The 20,878-nt window shown below is 44.0% G+C and overlaps 1 protein-coding gene across 5 annotated transcripts in view; it reads right to left on the bottom strand.

Annotated features, from left to right (window-relative positions):
- Nucleotides 1–17,750: 17,750 nt before the first annotated feature.
- Nucleotides 17,751–20,878, bottom strand: part of GRIK4 (glutamate ionotropic receptor kainate type subunit 4) — a 424,573-nt gene continuing 421,445 nt past the window's right edge. For all 5 annotated transcript variants that reach the window (XM_041769772.1, XM_041769768.1, XM_041769770.1 and 2 more), the window contains one exon: nt 17,751–19,832. In XM_041769772.1, the coding sequence (XP_041625706.1) occupies nt 19,476–19,832 (357 nt within the window). In that variant the 3' untranslated portion in view covers nt 17,751–19,475. The remainder of the gene's footprint in view (nt 19,833–20,878) is intronic.

The following is a 20,878-nucleotide window of genomic DNA, read 5'->3' on the forward strand; positions in this document are numbered from 1 at the left end:
CCATTCTTGTGAGGGTGACCAATGGATACTTCTGTTTTCATTTTAAACTCACAGTAGCATTTGGTTCACTCAAGCTCTCCCTTCTGTCTAGCCTCTGGGACATTACTCGTTCCTGATTTTCTTGTCACATTGGCTGCTCCTTCTTAGTCTCCTTGACTAGTCTATCCTCCCCTGCCCTACCTCCAAATAATAAGAGTTCCCAAAGGTTCCTAGGACCTCTTCTTTCCTTGTCCTTTCTCATTTGTCCCTAGATCATGTCTATTGCCAGAGATTTAAAGAACATCTTCACCGATGAATTCTAAATCACCAGCCCAGACATCTCTCAACCCCCAGGCTTGTATTTCCAAATGCCTTTCTAATATTTCCATGTCAATAGTCCTTAGGCATCTCAAATTTAACATGCGTCAAAGGAATCTCAGACCCCTCCCTGTTTCCTCTCCCAATCTAATCTTCCACATCTTAGTAAACAGTACCACTTTCCACACCAGCTGCCAAAACTAGTAATATGGAATTCATTCTTGACTCTACCAAACGCTGTCTACCTCCAAAATATACTTATTACTACTCCACAGATGTCTGACTCAGGCACTTTATAAATATTCGTTTAATGAACAAATGAATAGGAAAAAGGTTTATGTTTGCCATCCAGAGAAACATGCAACAGGTTCCTGTGAGTCTTATGGGATGAGAAGTTCGTGTTCTTATTGTCAACAGGATAAGAAGGCACTGGAATTAAAGCACACTGAAAAGAGGTGGGGAAAATATTTCTCCAGCTTCTGGGATAGGAAGGAAATTTGCCTGGGGGAAGGTAAGAGTCAAGGTGGCTAGATCATTCTAAGTCACAACGTTGTGGTGTGCAGAAAGGAATACTCACATAGAACATACAGGAGACTCTTTGAGGCCTTGGGAACTTTCTTCAACTTTCCTCATGGGAGAGTCTATAAACTCAGAGAGTGAGGCAACCCTTTGGGAAGCCTCTTTAAAGGGCTGTAGTATCTTAAGAAGAGGGGCACTCTAAAGTAGGTAGCAAGGAGGGCAACAGCAGTGTTGGTGTCAGTAGTAAAGCAGCAGGGGAATTTTAGATAGCTACTTTAGAAGCTACTGAGCATTTCTGCCAGTGAAAAGAGGTCTGGTGAAAGTGAGTTTCCAAGTGCTAATGTTCTCAAGTTGCTATAGGTGCTCTTACACACACACACACACACACACACACACACACACACACACACCTTTTGTCAAAAATGTATGGGAAAAGCAGCATCTTATCTTTTGGAGAGTCACTGCACATATTTGCATTATAAATACTCCAAGATGTCCTGCAGTAGAGAAAATGGTTTAACTATTTCATGCAGCATATTCCAAACATGTTTGGTCTCAGAGCCTTTTGTCATAGAATACCTTATGACATGTCACTGCACCCTACTATTCCACAGAACACAGTGGACTGATTGCAAGGAGGCCATGGTTCCTTAACTATGGACTCAGACTTGATGAGGGATCTGCAAATCCCCGTGTGCACCAATCCCTGAATAAATAACAGTGCCTAAATACATATAGCCACTTAAAAAATGTATGTCAGTATCTGTAATTTTAAAAATACTAATTCTTAATCACTCAACACTATGATCCTATTATGTGGGAGCATGAAGAATCATTTCTCACTAAAAAGAGATCTTATAAATAAAAATTTGTGGATCAACCATCCTTAAAATGACTTTGGTCCTATAAATACTAATGACTGACATATTTTGGTGCTTAATATGTTCTGGTACTATACTAATTGTTTTATGGAGACTATCTCATTTAATCCTTACAGCAATGCTATGAAGCAGGTACTGTTATTACCATCCTTATTGTACAGTTGAGAAAAATGAGGTTTAGTGAAATTAACTGCAACAATTTGTTGAAAGCCACACAATATAAAATGGTAGAATTGGGATTTGAACCCAGAAGCCTGACTCCAGAGCCTACAGGTCAATCATTAGGCTGTGTGGCCCCTATCCAGGCAACCTGTTCCGAAGGGAATGAAGCACAAGCCATTGTTTGAGCATTTTCAGAAAAGAATGGAGATTTCTATGTCCTGTTTTATGGCAGTTAATTCTGCTTCTACATGTTCCTGAGGAACTTCTCTGTGGACCTCTCCTCCACAAGACCAAGCTCTCTCCTTTCTCCATTAACTCCACAATTAAAAGAGAAACCATGCAGTCCAGTGTTTTGAGGGAGATGAAGGGAAAAGAAGGGATCTTTCCTCACATGTTTTCCTCATGACATCACATCCATTTCCACAGCACCTCACCAGGATTTGCTCAAAATATTTGAAAAAAAAAAAAAAAGAATTACAGACAGTTATGAAGCAAAATAGTCTGGGGTGAAGGAAGTGTCTCTGTGCCTTTCCTAAAAGAGGGGAGTATGCATGGCTCAGAACGGAGGCCCATTACCTCAGGATCATCATGCTGAATTGGGTGTCCTCTTCTCAGTCAGGGATAAGGCATGTGATTTGAATGTCTTAAGATATGCCTTTGAACCTATGGCAAACATATATATTTTTGTTTGTTTTTCCAAGCAGAAACACCAGAGAGCAAAAGTCAGAAAGTATAATGGTGGCCCTTCATGCATAACAATGACAATGATTGTGGAAGCAGGAGTCCTTGACTCTCTGCCCCATAAATTATCTGCTGAGTGCTGCTGGTTAACATCTCAGATTGGCACTGCTCTACTCTTTCTTTCAGCACATGGAATAGATTGCTGCTTACACATAAACAATGGTAACCCATCCCAGAGAGCGTCCCACCAGGAAAATGGAACATAAAATTGCTTTCCTGAACTGTTTTTCTTTTAGCAAGTTATTTTCCAGAGTTTTCCCAGCATGTCTCAAGCAGCACTTCAATACCTCATCTCCTGAGGTACGACACCATATTATAAATGATGTACTGGGAAAACACTTAGGATCTAGGTGGGAGTTAACAATTTAACTGTCTTTTTAAAGAGCTGCATTTTAATGTGTGCATAGGAAGGGCCTATGGGAGAAACTAAACCAGATGAGTCTATTGTATACTAATCTATCCTTACACCACCCAGAATGACAACACTACATAATTTCTGTCGTAGATTAGTATGGAGCACTCTATGGTATATATGTATGTCCTATATGTCTCTTCCCAGCTAAAATCAGGGTGAAAGAAGAAGAGAAAAGGGAGGCAGGAGCAAAGATGACTCCAAGGTGAGGTCTAGAACATGAACACAGTGACAACAGTTTGTAGACCTCAGGCTGAGCTTCCCAGATATGGGTTCAAAGGAAAGGAACCTCATCTGTTCACAGTACCCAGAGGATCAAACCAATTGCTCGAGAGATTTTTTAGCTGTTTTTGGCACTAAAGTCAGGTGGCAGCCTTTCCCTAGAGGCCTGGTGAAATGGACACAATATGATGCAGTGAACGTCATACCCAAACACAGTCTTTACAGTAGAGTCAGTAAGGCTCATTGGGCTCCCCATAAAGCCCCTCCAGCTCAGCTAGAAGCATCTCACCAAAGGGTAATTCTGTGAGAATAATTCTGCAGGGGCCAAGTCTAGTCTACATAATCAGCTGATCAATAATGTGCAAACAATAAAGTCAAAATGAATCCAGAAAGCACTGTATTAATAAAATGGACTGACTGGCTATCATCTGAGTGCAGGAAGTTACATCTTGCTAGTAAATGCTTTACTGACTTAAATTATGATCACTTTGGAAGTTTCCTATGCCTTTCCCATCAGCAGCATAAATATTAGAAGAAGGGTATAGTTGATAGCAGTGAGCAGTAGCAGCCTGAAGAAGGATAATAATTATCATCACAAACTCTATACCATTTATTGGGCTCTTCTTATTTCCTAAACCCTGTACACATGCAGTTTTACATGCATTATCTCTGCAATCCTCCCAGTAACACTGTGAGAGGTTCTATTTTACAAAATAAGACATCAGAGGATACAGACATACCTCCTCTTACTGACCTTCATCGTGCTTTGCAGATGTTTGCAAACTGAAGGTTTGTAGCAACCCGGTCTTGAGTGAGACTATCATGGCCTTTGTCCAACAGCATCTGCTCACTTCGTATCTCTGTGTCACATTTTGATTATCCTTGGCAATATTTTTAGCTTTCGTCTTCATTATATTTTTTTACAATGATCTGTGATCAGTGATCTTTGATGTTACTATTGTAATTGTCTTGGGGTGCTCACATAAGATGGCAAACTTAATTGATAAATATTGTGCATGTTCTCACTGCTCTGCCAACCAGCTGTTCCTCCATCTCTCTCTCTCCTTCTCCTCAGGCCTCCCTATCCCCTGAGACACAATACTGAAATTAAACCAATTAATGACCCTACAATGGGCTCTTAAGTGTTCAAGTGAAAGGAGGATTCACACGTTTCCTACTGTAAATCAAAAGCTAGAAGGATCCCTGGGTGGCTCAGTGGTTTAGTGCCTGCTTTCGGCCCAGGGCATGATCCTGGAGTCCTGGGATCAAGTCCCACATCGGGCTCCCTGCATGGAGCCTGCTTCTCCCTCTGCCTGTGTCTCTGCCCCCCCCCCCGACCCCCGGTCTCTCATGAATAAATAAATAAAATCTTAAAAAAAAAAAAAGCTAGAAGTGATTAAACTTAGTGAAGACGGCATGTTGACAGTGGAGTTTAGCAGAAAAACTAGGCCTCTTGAGCCAGTTAGCCAAGTTGTGAGTGCAAAGGAAAAGTCCCTGAAGAAAATTGAAAGTGCTATTCCAGTGAACACATGAATGATAAGTGAAACAACCGAATTGCTGATATGGAGGAAATGGTGGTCTGGATAGAGGATCAAATCTTAAGCCAAAACCTAATCCAGAGCAAGGCCCAGACTCTCTTCAATTTTTTGAAGGCTGAGAGAGGTGGGGAAGCTGCAGAAGAAAAGTGTGAAGCTAGCCGAGGTGGGTCCATGAGGCTTGAGGAAAGCTGTCTCCCTAACCTAAAAGTGCAAGTTGAAGCAGCAGGTGCTGATGTAGAAGCTGCAGCAAGTTATCCAGAAGATCTAGCTAAGGTAGTCAGTGAAGGTGGCTACACTAAACAGTTCAGCATAAACTGATCATCCAATAGAAATTGGATGAAGATGCCATCTAGGGCTTTCGTAGCTAGAAGGAAATCAGTGCCTGGCTTCATAGCTCAGTCTGACTCTCTTGTTAGGGGGTCATGCAGCTGGTGACTTTAACTTGAAGCCAATACTCATTTACCCCTCAAAATCCTGGGGCCCTTAAGAATTATGCTAAATCGACTCTTCCGTAAGCTCTGTAAATGGAGCAACAAAGCCACGATGACAGCACAGCTGTTTATAACATGGTTTACTGAATATTTTAAGCCCACTGTTGAGACCTACTGCTCAGAAAAAAAGATTTCTTTCAAAATATTACTGTTCGTGCATGCACCTGGTCAACCAAGAGCTCTGCCAGAAATGTACGAGGTTAATGTTGTTTTCATGCTTGCTAACACGGCATCCATTCTGCAGCTCCTGGATCAAGGAGTCATTTGGACTTTCAAGTCATATTATTCAAGAAATACATTTCATAAGGCTATTGCTGCCATAGATAATGATTCTCTACGGAGCGAGGCAAAGTTAATTGAAAACCTCTAGAAGGATTCATGAGAAGAGGTCAAAATACCAACATTAACAGGAGTTGGAAGAATTTGATTGCAATCCTCGTGTATGACTTTGAGACGTCCAAGACTTCAGTGGAAGAAGTACCTGCAGATGTGGTGGAAACAGCAAAAGAACTAGAATCAGAAGTCACGCCTGAAGATGGGACTGTATTGTTGCCATCTCATGATAAAACTTGAATGGATGAGGGGTTGCTTCTTCTAGATGAACAAAGAAAGTGGTTTCATGAGGTGGAATCTATTCTTGGGGGAGAGGCTGTGAAGACTGTTGAAATGACAACAAAGAATTTAAAATATTACATTAATTTAGTTGATGAAGCAGTGGCAGGTTTGAGAGGATTGACTCCAGTTTTGAAAGACGTTCTACTGTGGGTAAAATGCTATCAAATAGCATCTCATGCTACAAAGAAATTATTCGTGAAAGGAAGAGTCACCTGATGTAGCAAACCTCATTGTTGTCTTATTTTAAGAACTTGCCACAGCCACCCCAGCCTTCAGTAACCTCCACCCCGAGGAGTTGGCAGCCATCCACACTGAGATAGGACCCTTCACCAGCAAAACGATGATGACTTTCTGAAAGCTCAGATGATGGTTAGCACTTTTTAGCAATAAAGTATTCTTAAATTAAGGTATGTACTTTTTTTTTTTTAGATATAATGCTATTGCACAGTTGAGAGACTAAAGTGTAAATACAACTTTTACATGCACCGAGAAACCGAAACATTCATTTGATGTGCTTTATTGTGGTGGTCTGGAGTTTGCACAATATTTGCAAGGTTTGCCCATATAACCATGAAATGAATTGCCCAGAGCTCATAAGTAGTGGAGTAGATTGCGGCTCCAGTTCAGACTTTCCACCGTACCATGCCACCTCTATATTTCCACCATTTAATTAGGGAGTTCCTTCCTCCCCTGGTTTCTTACAATCCCTCTTTTTTATGATTTTCTTCCCAGTGGCACATAGGACTAAACATCGTTTGAAAAAAGAAATCACTCTGTTGATCTTTTGAGTAGAGTTAATACTCTAGTAGAGAGGGAGAAAGCACTTCTCAATTCTTTTGCTCTGTTGGTAGCAACAGTGCAATCTGAGTTCTTGAATAGTCTAGTCCAGATTTCTGTTGACTAACACATTCTCATTAAAAACCACTTATCTGAATTCCTTTACTGAGGTTACTGCCCCTTTTGTGCATTTGTGATAGGGAGTTGCTTTGGGGATTTGTTTTCCTGCTTGCACCTGTTTCATATCTTCAGCACACAGCCAGTCCATGCCAGCACTGTACAGCAACCTTCCACGTATTATAGATGCACTCAAACCACGAGTGGTTTCCCTAAGGAAAAGCTTCCTTGCTGACCTGAGACCGATAGTTCAACCTCTCAAAATATCTAGCTGTGGCCATGTCCATATAATTAATACTGCTTTGAAAGAATAGTTGAGCAAACATCTTTCCTGGTCTGTGATTAAACTTGAGAGACTGTATAGTTCACTTGGGAGGCAGGAGTTCCACTCCATATTATATTGTAAAGGCTTATCCATATGGAAACATGTAGAGCTAGTTATCCACTTTCACAACTGTGAATTGTTTGTACACTTATTGGTGTACATTTAGATTTTTTTCCAGTTTCCTAAAAAAAGGTCTGTTTGTTTTGCTGTTACAAACTGTTGCGGCGTATATTCTTGTTCATGTCTACTTGTGAACATTTCCAAGAATTTTTCTAGAGTGCATGCTAAGCAACAGAATTGATGATTCACTGTGTGTTTCTCATCTTTACCTTTATTAGCTATTGCCAAATTGTGCTCCAGTTTACACTCCGAGCAGCAGTAGATGGAGGAGACACTTTTTTTGACCACACATCTTCATTAGCCTTTGGTTTTATTGGATATTTATTTATTTATTTTTGCCTTCCTAATGGGTGTGAAATATTCCACTCTAGTTTTGAAATACTTCAAGTATTTGATAATAGCTGACTTGGTAGCTCTGTGAAAATAGGGCTTGTTCTAAATGAAATAGATAATGCAGGAGAAGAATTTATTCAATGAGGTCCCAATGACGGTGGTCAAGGAAACCAGTTGCTGCCAGTCTTTGAGCGGTTGTATTAAAAAATAAAAATGTAAAAAATAAATAAATAAAAATGTCACTGGTATTCTTATTTTAACAAGTTATAAACAGTTCTTCCCCTTTTCCTATGCTACTGACCTTTTTCTATTCAGACTGGGTTATTCATTTGGTACTAGCAATAAATAAGTCAAGACTGACACCCATCTGCATGAGGAAAGTAGTTGCTTAGAAATGGGAAGACTGGGGGTGGGATGCTGTGATTGGCATAGCCGCTTAAGCACAGGACTTTGGTTTCAGCTCAGGTTGTGATATGGGGCTCCACTTGGGCTCTGCACTCAGATCAGAGTTTGCTTGGGTTTCTCCCTCTCCATCAGTCCCTTCTACTTGTACTCTTTTGCTCTCTAAAATAAGTACATCTTAAAAAAAGAAGAAGAAGAAACGTGAAGACTGATTTTAAGCAGTGTGCTGAATTTCCTTGGACATGCCTGAAAATGTTCTTGGATGCTTGGGGTGGGGTGGGGTGGAGGAGCTGGCCCCTGCCCTGCAGAGGCAGGCAGGAAAATGGGCCCTGTGAGGCTGGGCCAGGCTCTGGAGAAAAGTTTCAGCCCCCAGGCCTGATTAGTTAGTTGCTCTTAATCTGTGTTTATTTTCCCTTCGTTACCTCTGAGCCTTTAATTGAGTCTTATTTCATAACTTTAGCCTTCGTGCTGCTCTACTACAGGGAATGAAGGAAAGAGTCTTAAGTACACTTGAGTCTGACTTGCGGAAGAGCAGAAGTGGCCCTGGAGACAAAGATGGCAACAGTGATGGGTGACAAGACTCCAAGGGAAAGGTGAATCTTGAGGGGACCGAAATCTGGTTATCAATTCAGGCTCCTGTTCTTATGTAGAGATCCTACCTCCATTCTGATCTTGGGTGGGTTATAAAGGGAGTTTCCCTCATCGGCTTCTAGGCAGGTGAATCCTGGCTGACTCACTTGTGAGACAAGCCCCCTGTTCCTTCATTTCCAGGGAGTTGGCATGATGCCGCAGAAAGAGCATGCTCTTTGAAGCTGGCAAACGAGTTTACATCCATGCTGGGAAAGGTTTCTGCACATGGGCAATTTACTTCTGCTCCCTGAGCCTCCAATTCCTCAGCTCTGCAAAGAGGATAAGAGTGCCTGCCTTCGAGAGTTACAGTGAGGATGAAATATGATCGCTTAGGTGAAAGCACCTCCTATAACATCTGGAACACAGCAGACATTGAAGAAGACATTCATTCCCTTCCTCCCCTACCCCCACTCCTCTGTCTCTGAGAGCAGCTTTCCCCACAACCCCCGGCCCCCCAGGGGTCCTTCGTGCTGGCCCCGCACCTCTTGTGAGCCTCCATGCCTTCATAAAAGTTGACCTCTCCCAGGCCTTGTCTCTGCTATTGGGTAACAATTGACTTACGATGATTAGCTCCATGTCGTACACTCTTATTGACAACTTAAGGGACCACAGGAGATTTATGGGGGAGATGCACTATCTGGGGGACAGTAGGAATCTAGCAGTTAATTAACACTAACCTCCAGATCATACCACTTACCTTCAGGGAAAGCCTTAGCGTGGGGTTTGGAAGTAAATGGATTTTTCTCTGAAAGCCCCCAAGGAGCAATCACTGTCCTCACTGCCCTTAAGATAACTGCCTTTCCTCACTGCTGGAAGAGATTTAGGACCAACAGATGAGATTACAATTATCCATGACACTCTTTGGCCTTAAATTAAAATGCTTTCAATGGTGGCTGGCTGGCTGAGGTGGCTGGCTCTGGAACCTTCCGTTGCTCAGTTAGCAGTTCAGATTTGCCCCTGCAGCAGCATTCTCCTTTAGGGAGGAAGGCGGCCTGTGATAAGGATAAGCGGGGGGCCTCAGCCCTGCGCCTAACCACAGACACTCAGCTGGCTGGAAACATCCCTCCCTCTGGCACCACTGCGCCTTCCTGACACTCTCAGTGGAGAAACTGAAGATCAAACAAGTTTAATCTCTGACCCCCACACTGGCCACCTAGCGGGAGTCTGTCTTTAGGGCAAGGGGGATCTGAAATAATTCATGTTGCCCTCTCCACAGTGTTCTTTCTCCACAGGAGGCTGTTGGCTGCTTAGGGCTATCAATCTGACATACTTCTCCACTTCTGCACGGAGACTAAAATACCATTTAAGTCTTATTCCAACATTTCTCAAATCATGTGGGTATTACCAAGCATGAAATCATCATCTAAAAACTCAATTTTAAAGAGCTGGTTCTTTGGGAAAAATAAGAAAGAACATTTCCCCCTGTTTACTCTGAGATTTGCTTTTTTTTTTTTTTTTTCCAACAGTGTGGTTATTGTGTTTTTCTTAATCTTCGAAGATTATGCTTCAGTTTTTCACCTAGGCTCCAATTTGCCCATAAATCTCTTCATTTTGCTTAATTTAAATGTTTTGGCCAACTTCATGGTTTAATAATGAGAAATAAAATTGGAGCCTTAATGACTACTAAGGAGGGAATTTTCATTTCATCTGGAATTAAAAGAGCTGTTAAAGAGGCGGGCACCCTGTCAGACAAGCTGCCACAACCTTCACTGGAGCATGCCAAATGTGGCTTGATATTATACATTTCTTTATACCCACGGCAATCCTCCAATACGATTACTTGAAAATCCTTCAGCTCCAGCCCGACTTACATCCACCTGATTGCTATGCCCCTATTGATTAAGCTGGGAACTAGTCATTGAATTCAGGCCATCTGAGAAGCCCCCGAGGTCCCCATGGTGTCCCTCACATGCTGCCCATTGGAGCTAAGGCAAGTTACCCAGCTCTGGAATGCTCCAGCACAGCTTGTATAATGGGGGCCCTGAGACCACAATGATCAGATAACCAGGCAGGAGAGAGTACTGTTTCAGCGCTTCCACCTGAGCAGACAAACTTAAAAGAGAACTATGAAAAGTTTTTTTTTTTTTTTAAAAAAAAAACCCTTTCTCGTAGGTTTACCAGCAGAGAAAGGTATCCACCGCATGGCTACATAGCCTAGAATTCCCTCCTTGTCCCAGAGCTGGGAGGAAACATGAGCTGGGTAATTCCCCTCTGCAGAGAGAGGAGCTCTAGTTTCTTTAGCTTGTATAGAATATAGTGGGTCCTATGAGACAGTTGATGGAGAGGCTGTTTGGCACTGGAGAGAATAATGGGAACTGGTTGGAGGTAGAGCAACCTACTTCTATTGGGGGCTTATTGGACAGTTGGGAAAAAAAAACACCTCAGATTATTCCATCTTGGGTACCCTCTTTGGGTATGTCCCACCCAGGTCACTTTCCTTACCACCTGTCACCTCGAAATATCCTTCAAGTATCCCATCCTTCACTCCACATTTAGTCTTATGCTGTCCTGGGTGAGGATGCTTTGTGCACTTGCCTTTTAACACAAATTATAAGCGTTCCAGGGCAAGAACCTTGTTTTAGAGTTTTTATTCTTTTATTGACTGATAAACAAGTCAGTGATTAAGCCACTCATTATTCCAGCACCTACTACAGCTAAGAGCATTGAGCAAGGCTTATTTTTTTGCTACTCCAGGGACCCCAGAGAAGTGTGGTACCTAATTTCTGCCTTCCAGTAGTTCATGATGTTGTTGGATAAGCTCAGTGTATATGGAGAGAAAGATAATAATGCAGTAGCACATAGTAAGATCACAATGATTCAAAAACACATAAAAACCACTAGAAGACAAGATTTTAATACTGATACTCTTTAGGTAGTGCCGTTTGTGTTCCTTTTTTTCTCCTCCTTTTTGAATTTCCCAAATTTTCTATAATGCATGTGTATTACTTAATTATTCAAAAACCTAAACCTTAAAATATAGGTTAAGAAAAACAGCATTTTTTCTCAACTCATCAAAACTGACTAGACTTCTCATATGGTAATCAGTCTGCATGCTGGAGTTGTAATTTGTTGACCTTCAAACTGTTATGATGGTTTTACATTTATAAGCAAACCACCAAGGGGAAATATTTTGGTTTTCCTGACAAGTATGAAGAAACTGAAGTTGATTTTGATTATTTTGGTAAAGAAGATCGGTCCTATTTGTTCTAAGCAAGTATGACCTTGATGGACTTCTATTGAAATGAACCAAGTTTTGGTAATTTTATTTTGAGCGGAAATCACTTTTTGAGGATAATGAGGAGAGAAGGGAGAAGGCTTATTGATTTTTCCAAAGCTGGCATGGGAGTCAGGAGGCTGAATCCTTCTAACCTATAGAGAAGGTGTGTAGACAGCTGGAAAAAGATATTCCCTTGTACCTATCGACTGGAACCAATGCTCCACCAGCCTATGAATGTTACCAACCTGCTCTCCATACAAGGTTCATGCCCAGTAAAAGAAGGGAAATCATATTTTTGCCTGGTATAAATTATTAAGTTGTTCTATGTGTATTAGCATATCCTTGCCACTCCGTGTCCTGCTCATAGTATTTTTATGTACATTGGTCTCGGTTGAATTTGCCTCATTCACTCATGCATTCCTTCATGGGAACTCAATATGCACAAGGAATCCTACACTGAAAGAATAAAAGATGAAAAAGGCATTTTCTCTGCACTTGAAGTGCCTTACTCTGGTAGGTGTGGGGGTTATTAGAACAACATATGTATCAAGTACATAGAATTCATTGAGGGAAGTGCTAAGGGCCATTTAAAAAGTTTGGGGATGTTCAGGAGAAGGGGAGGTTATTTCCTCACTCCTTTGGGGATGGGGATCATTGAAGACTTCACAGGGGAGATGATAATGTGAGCTGGCTCTTCAATAGGTGGACTTTGGCAATACAGAGATGACTGGGAAGGGCATTCCAGGAGTGAGCACCACCCAAGTGAAGACCTAGAAGAAAAGCGTGGAATAAACAGGATAAAGACAGAACGGGAAGTGGTATGGTCTGACTGCAGGGTGGATAGGAGGTAGGTAAGAAAGGTGTCAGGAGAAGTTTGAAAGATCAGCCTGAGCTGGATCAGGGAGGACCTTAAATCCTCTGGAAATAATGGCAGCCTCAGCAAATCTGCTGCTTTATTTGGAACAAAAGATGTGCTAGCTGAATAAAAATGTTATTTCTGACTTCTCTACTTTATTGGCCAACCCAGCCAAGCAAATTTTAACAATTCCATTGTCTTGACCTTTCTGAACACTGTTTTCTGCCAAAAATGACAGGGGCATTGATAAGTATGGAGCGTAAATGGAAGTTGACCTGCCTTGCTCTTGTTCTTACAGGGTGTATTCAGTAACACTATCGGCTTTACGTTTTGTCTGGTCACTTCTTAGCACTGGAGGAACTTTGCTCTGCAGCTGATGGACATGGAGGGGAAGAGGTTTTAAGAAGTCAGCTCAGGCATCTTAATACTCAACTGGGAATGGGAAAAAAACACCTTTTACTTCATGCATCTACATATACGGTTGGCTTAGAAATAAATTACATCAAAGATCACTCGGTGAGAACTAAGCCAGAGGACTAAGCCCAGCAATATTATCTGGCAGCACGGAGAAAGGCTGAAGTGATAATGCAAAGTGTCTTCTCTCTTTTGAAATGGGCATAAGGAGCACTGACAGATCCTGCAGGTCTGTGCTAAACTGTCTCTCTCTCTCTCTCTCTCTCTCTCACACACACACACACACACACACACACACACACTGTTCAGTCTACATAAGGGGAAAGGGAAGAAGCAAAGAAAAATAAATCTCTCTGCACAGAACTATTTTTCATCTGATCCCCCTTAAGCTAGTTCTTCAAGTCCTTGTCACCACATTTGAGCGCGTGGGCATGCAGTCTCTTAGTAATGCTGCCGGATGCTGTTTACCTGCTTGTGACTTCTCTCCTTGACCTTCACATTTGACCAAGTTTTGGTGCTTTGAAATGCCTTTCTATGCTCAGTTAGTGCTACAGGATTACAGATGATGTAGAAATGGAAGTTACATTCTGTTATTCTTAATGGAAAAAGCTACCACAAACCTAATCAGAACAATCCAAGTAGAATAACTTTCCGGGCGGACTCCATGTGCCATGGATAACAGGATGGTTTAATGGACTGAAAAGGAAAAATTTTCTCAATTTCTGTACATCACAAATTGGGGTGGGTGGGGGTTGATCCTGTATTAATTTTCATGTTGGTTCCACATCTTCAGTTCTGCATTCACACTCCTTCCTCCCAATTTAAAAATATTTGAGGGCAGCCTGGATGGTTCAGCGGTTTAGTGTTGCCTTCAGCCCAGGGTGTGATCCTGGAGACCCAGGATCAAGTCCCACGTCGGGCTCCCTGCATGGAGCCTGCTGCTCCCTCTGCCTGTGTCTCTGCTTTTCTCTCTCTCTCTCTCTCTCTCTCTCTCTCTCTCTCTCTCTCTGTGTGTGTCTCATGAATAAATAAATAAAATCTTAAAAAATAATAATAAATAAAAAATATTTGAGCTCACCATCCACTTCAGACCATTTCCTCGCTTATTTCAGTTAGCCTTTCTGTATTCTGTAGGGCTAAGCTGTTTGTTTCTGCAGCTAATCCCACAAATATCATGTGAAGAAGCCCAGGAACGAGAGGTAAAAATCTCTACACAGTGTTGGCAGCCAACAGGAAGAGGCATAATAGGAGAGCCAGAATCCCACAAAAAGGACCACTATGGATGAAGGCAAAACAATAGCAATGACAAGCCCTCATCATAAGAGCACTCAATTCAATGTGAATTATCTATCCTGCACTCCAAGGGAGATGAAGCAAAGTATTGTTTTCCTAGGCATGAACGATTTTTCTTAACAACCCCAAGTCACAGTCCTGCTTCCTCCACCAAACCCATCTCAACTACCGAGATGGAGTCCTTAGCCCCTCTGAATTTCTACATGGTTTATATTCCAAATCACATACTCCAGCACTTGGGTACTTCATGCCTTACTTCCACTATTCCTCGTAGGTGAGTTTTGCCTGCCCAGGCCACGTACAGATCATTTCTTCCACTTCTTCATTCCTTCCCACAGAAGGTAATACGGTGCTGTGTGTTAAAGAAATACCTGTCAGGACACTTGGGTGGCTCAGTGGTTGAGCGTCTGCCTTCAGCTCAGGTCGTGATCCTTGGTCCTGGGGTCCTGGGATCAAGTCCCACATCGGGCTCCCTGGAGAAGCCTGCTTCTAATCTGCCTATGTCTCTGTCTCTGTGTCTCTCATTCATTAATAAACAAACAAACAAACAAATAAAATCTTTGAAAAAAAAAAAAAGGAAATACCCTCTCAAGGTCACTCACCAACCTGAAAAAGTTGCCAACAGGATGAGAGGTTTCTCTGGCAGGGTCAAGAGAGAACATTAGGTTAGGCACGAGGAGTATGAAAGAGGGCAGGATCTTCCAGCCAACTTTCTGGCAGGAGGATCACTGCACTTACGTGTTTGACCTCCATCCTCCCTAAAATGAACGCTGCACAGTCTAGCCTGTTTCTAGGGTCAAGTCCCCAGACACAACCTCAGTCATGAGGCAGATTCCCTGACACGCTCCAGTACACCCCAGCCAGGGAAATATTTACACGCAGGCTCTCAGCTAATCTCTGGACAGATTATAGGCTCTATTTCTTTATGCCCCTTCCATTTTAGCGCCTCAATTCCTCTGCCATTTTCAACCAGAGAGCTTGTTTTCTGTTTTATTGCCTTCGTAGATTTCTTTCTTAACGCTGGTGCCATTTGTGGAATGGTAATATTAGTATTTTTTTTCATTGCTTTTTCAGATTTAGGAGGATGGCATTAAATAAAATTTGAGCAGTGATGTTCTATCAAGAGTGCCAGAACTTCTCTTGCCTGGTTGTCCTTAAACTGTAACAGGTTGGTTGACCCCTTCAGTTCTAAAACTTGGCCACATTTTTTTTTTTCTGGAAGCCACGCCAACCTGTAAAATCTATGAATATATCTCTTTATATCTAGATATATGGATATATAAATACTTATATTCATATTTACATAAAGCATATATTTTAATAAAATAAAGAAAAATATACTTTTTCTCTCTATGAGAAGAGCTTTCTTGAAGGCATGACATCACCAATTTTTGAGGCATACTGTTGGATGACCAGATTGACACACACTGGGACACTCTCTGGGTAATGGTGAGGACTTGCCCACGGAGAGAAAGTCATCTTTTACAGAAAGTCACAGGAATAACTAACTCATAGCTCAACGCAACTAAAGGTTTAATTTCTGTCTTGAGAGGGCCCCATAGGAAGCTCCAGCCTTAAGAAAAATCTTTATGAAAGGATTCCTTCTCTGAATTTTTCAAACAGGCTTCTTTGTTATTACCCCAAGAGAGTGAACAACCAGTCAGGGAATTAAATCTCCCTTATCGTTTCCAGACTATTTTACTTTGCTGTGCACACCCCATTGGCAGGAGAGCCACAAATGGTTCTTCTCAAGCTTCACTCCAACCACCAATCTGCCATGTCTGAAATGCCCCAGCCCTTTCTGGCCTCATGTATTTGACTCCTACACCATGGGGAAGTCCCCCTTGGATTCCGAAAGAAAATTCAACTCCTTGGAATCCAAAACTAATAAACTTTCACAGAGTGGCCCCAGGTGGATTGGTTATCATGATATGTCAGTCTCACCTAACCAATAAGATGGCTGGTTGGCAAGTTCCCAGGATGAATATTCTCATATGAGCATTGGATTAGAGGAAGCCAAAAGATTTTTGGCCATCTACATGCTCAACTTACACCCCACCTGGGTTCTGGGGTAGAGATCTTGTGACGGTTGGGGCCCTGCAAGGCAATTAAAAGAAATAAAGCAAAGTATTATATTTTAATTGATGTAATCTTCAAGCTCCCAGTGGAATCTGGGGTGATATCTGACTAGAGTTACCCTAGGTATCAATAGATGGCTATTCTGTGAAAGTGCATTTAGGAAGACAAAACCCTACGAATCCCAAACTTCATTAACATGTGTATCCGTTTGAGGGGTGGAGGGGGGCGGTACGGGTGTTGGCTCAGACTCCCAGGACTACAAATTGAAAGAAGCCACCTAGACTTTTCTGGGATCTGCACAAAGAGCTGAAGGGGGTGGGGGAGTTGGAGGTGGGGGGGGAGAGAGAGAGGGAGAAGGGCAGGTGGAGGGGAAGACACCAAGTGGGTTTATATTTTTAATTGCTTTTAGAGTACCTGGATGTCAAGACACACCAAACTATTCTTCCCAAACCCAAACAGCTTTCATCCATCACTAACACTTCAGGGTTTGTTTCTGTTTTATTGTAAATATTCCAGTTGAAGAAAGATAAACAGACAAGAAAAAACTGCTTTATACAGTATACAGAGTCAGATAGAAAATACAGAATGGAAAAGAAAGCCAACAACCAACAGATAAAAAGTGGAGACAAACCAAGGAAGAGAACTAGCTGGTTGCAGGTTCACTCACCAGCTTGAGTGAGGTGTAGCAATAGTTCCAGCAGCTAATAGAAACTGTCTAGCACTGTCAGCCTTATCTTTACTCCACACGGTGAAAGGAACAGACTTTATAAATGATTCATGGGGACATTTATTCCACTAATCCATTAAAAAAAGTTGGCTATTGATCAAGATATCCTGCTCATAAAAACGAGTTTTTAAAAAAACAACCCTCCCCGCCCCAAATGTGATCTGACAGTAGGGACCACATTGCCGGAAGCAGGGAATGGAGCTGTGGGTTGGAACAGTGTGGCACCATTGGGGTCCGTGGTCAGGCGGCCTTCGGTGCCCTTCCCACCAAATCCACGAGACTCGAGGCAAGGTTGAAAAAAATGCTCGTGTCCTCTTAGAGTTTGCCATCATTTGATGGTTAAAGAAGAAAAGGAAAAAAAAAAAATCCAAATCATGAGGGAGAAGGACAGCCTAGGACAAAACTGGCATCCTTTACTGGAAAAATCAGGGTCCCCCTGATTTGGCCTCCAGGATGGCAGTGCTAACTAACTGGCCTCGCACACAGAAGATGTTCAACTACCCAGATGGTAAAAAAGCAAAAAACAAACAAACAAACAAACAAAAAAAACCACAAAAAAAAAAACCCATGGAATTAAGCTCATCATCTTCCAAAGATGGTTTTATTTTAGTACATTCAGAACAGAAATGTGAGGACAATTTGATTCAAGGTGGTGGTGGAGGTGGAGGTGGTGGTAGGGGCTGTTTAATTCTCTCTTTCTCTGAATTTTCTAAGTTTACAATCAGAAGTTGCATAGAATTTGTTTTCCATCAGAAAATGAAAACTCTCTGCATGAAACTCCCAACTGGCGAAGCCAAGCAAAGGTCAAGCAGTTGCTGGGAAGCCTCACCCCTCCCATCAGCTGAGTGCGCAGGACCCTGCAAACATCTCACAAGAGGAGTGGTAAGGAGCAGCCATCTGAAAGCCTGGAAAGCATCAGTAACTGATTTTGTGGATGGAAGAGAAGTTAATGCTTTACTCAAAGTCACACAAGGGGATTTCTGCCCATGCTGAGTTTAGGGCTCAGGAGTCCCCAGTTCCCAGGCCTGTGTATTAGCTGTGAGTCTCCACAGGAATGTGGCAAATTCTTGATTACTTAAGGTCTTTCCACTTAATAAACACACAGCACACGCTCACACACTCATGCACACGCCTGCACCCAGGTCTCAACACCTAGTAGACAGAAATTACCCAATCCATGATAGCCTTGGGGGGTCTGGCTTCATAGGCAGCTACTGGGTTTGGTTAAAAAGAGATGCTGTTGACAAAGTCTGCCCCATACCAACAAGGTGGCCCTACCACTCCTCCCCTGTGACTAGCACATTCCATCTGAAGGCAGGGCCAGGGTATGGGAAAAATGTATCACCCCACTCTGCTCCTTAATTAAGCGAGGCTCCAGGACACGTCATGCATTCTGGTCTCCCTCTCTCTTTAGAGATCACATTCACCAAAGGACCAAAATCCAACCCAGTGATAGTGAACATCAAAAAGAGGAGAAAGAGAAAGAAAAGACATTAACTTCTGAAATCCCAGGCATTTCAAGGTCTCTCTGAGTAAACTATGAGTTGATTGGATTTTGGCATTTAAGAAATTACTTTAATGGACGTTTGAGACTTTCCGTCTTATTCTTCCCAAAGATCCTCCTCCTAGACTCTGGTGCCCCCAACCCCCACTCAGGAAAGAGAGGTGAGCACCTGAAATCCGACGCACTGGCGGCTCCACATCCTAAAATTTGGGGAAAAGAAACGGATTATTTAGACTTCCATTGCCTAACCCAGCCTCCCCCTCGAAGACACGAAAACCAAAACACCACCCCCAAAACAAACAGAACTGAGAAGAGAACAAAGCAGAAAAGTGGGGCGGCGGTGGGGGCAGGGCGGGGAGGGGGGCGGAAGGGAAAACAAAAGAACATTAACAAAAATATACAAATCCAAGAAAAGAAAAACTTCCCTGTTGAGTTTAATGTGTTTTCCTGTAAGAACTAGACCCGGGGTACAAAGGCCCCTTCCTAGGGGGACATCCCACCGATGATTCCACCGATTCATTGGGCGGGTCTGCGCAGGGACCCCCACCCCAGACTCTGCAATTCTGGCGGGAGGGAGAGGCCCCCCGGGAGAGGACGGGTCCCTGCGGTCGGGAGGGAGGGGGGCGGGCCCTCGCCGCTCGGGGGGACCCAGCTCCCCGCCCCCGGACCCGGGGCGCTGGCTCGGGCTCGCGATCCCTCCAGTCGGGCCGGATCCAGGCTCGGGAGAGCCGCGCCCGCTGTCCGAGCCCGGCGCCCCCGCCTGCCCAGGGCCTCGGCCGGCCTCCTCGGTCCGGCGCGGCGGGCTACTCGGGCTCGCTGCTGTTGGTGGTCTTCTCCCACTCCAGGCTCTCCTCGCTGCGCGCCGGGGACGGCCGCGCGCGCAGGCCCTGGAAGCGGCGGCACTCGGGGCAGACGCGGATGTGCGTGCAGCCGCGGGCCACCAGGGCGGCCTCCTGGGCCAGTCTCTGCGCCAGCTGGTCGGGCTCCCCGGCCCCGCACAGCTTGCCGTTGCTGAGCGTCGCGGTGCCCCGCGGCCGGCGCTCCTCGGGGACTGGGGGCCGCGGTGGAGGCACCCCGGCGCGCCGCCGGCGGGGGTGCACACTGTCCTGACACAGGATGATGCTGCGCAGCTCGGTCACCATCTCCTGGCAGACGGACACCTGGGGGTGGGGGGGTGCAGGAGGAGGTCACGGCCCGACCCTGGGAACCAGCCCCTGCGGGCCCCTTGCGCATCCCTTGAACATCCCTTGTGCATCCCTTGCGCATCCCTTACACATCCCTTGCGCATCCCTTGCGCATCCCTTGTGCATCCCTTGCGCATCCCCTGCGCATCCCTTACGCATCCCTTGCGCATCCCTTGCGCATCCCCTGGACATCCCCTACACATCCCTTGCGCATCCCTTGCGCATCCCTTGTGCATCCCTTGAACATCCCTTGAGCATCCCTTGAACATCCCTTGCACATCCCTTGCTCATCCCTTGCACATCCCTTGCTCATCCCTTGCACATCCCTTGCTCATCCCTTGAACATCCCTTGCTCATCCCTTGAACATCCCTTGCGCATCCCTTGCCCATCTGTTCAGGTGCACGGTGGGGGGGGGGGCAGCGTCTCAGGATCACATAATCGTATGAGATACTGGGAAGACCTTGCAATCCGTCCCCTCATGCCACCTCCCACTTAACACATGAACGCCCTCCATCCCGCAGTGTCCAACAGCCCTGCCAGCTGGCCGTCCAGTCTTGGTTTGGACGCCTCCCAAGACAAGGTCCTCACCATACTGGGAGAGAGCCCATGACATGGTGCTTCCTTCTACGGAGTTCACAATTGGCCTCCCCCAAAATTTTCATCCATCCATCCCAGTTAGATCTGTAACCTGAAGCCCACTAAATAAATAACCCCTCTTCTGCAGGTCAGTCTTTCAAGTACTTGAAAAAAGCCATGTCTCCATGAACATTCTGTTCTCAGCCAAAGATTCTCATTCTTTAGATCAACCGGTTAGAGCTAGAGATAATAATCACTACAATGACAAAAGCAACAGCAACCACCACCCCCATAAGTCTGCAGTCTCCTGATATGAAACCCTTGGGTCCAGCCAGCTATGTTTCAGAATATTTTAGATTTTAGAGAGGTAATACTACACGCATGCAATATACTGTGTATCACAGCCCAGTGGGGTCTAGGGCAGACCCTGTATTCCAGCATGTTA

The sequence above is a fragment of the Vulpes lagopus genome, chromosome 10, assembly GCF_018345385.1.
Source record: "Vulpes lagopus strain Blue_001 chromosome 10, ASM1834538v1, whole genome shotgun sequence".
NCBI lineage: Eukaryota > Metazoa > Chordata > Mammalia > Carnivora > Canidae > Vulpes > Vulpes lagopus.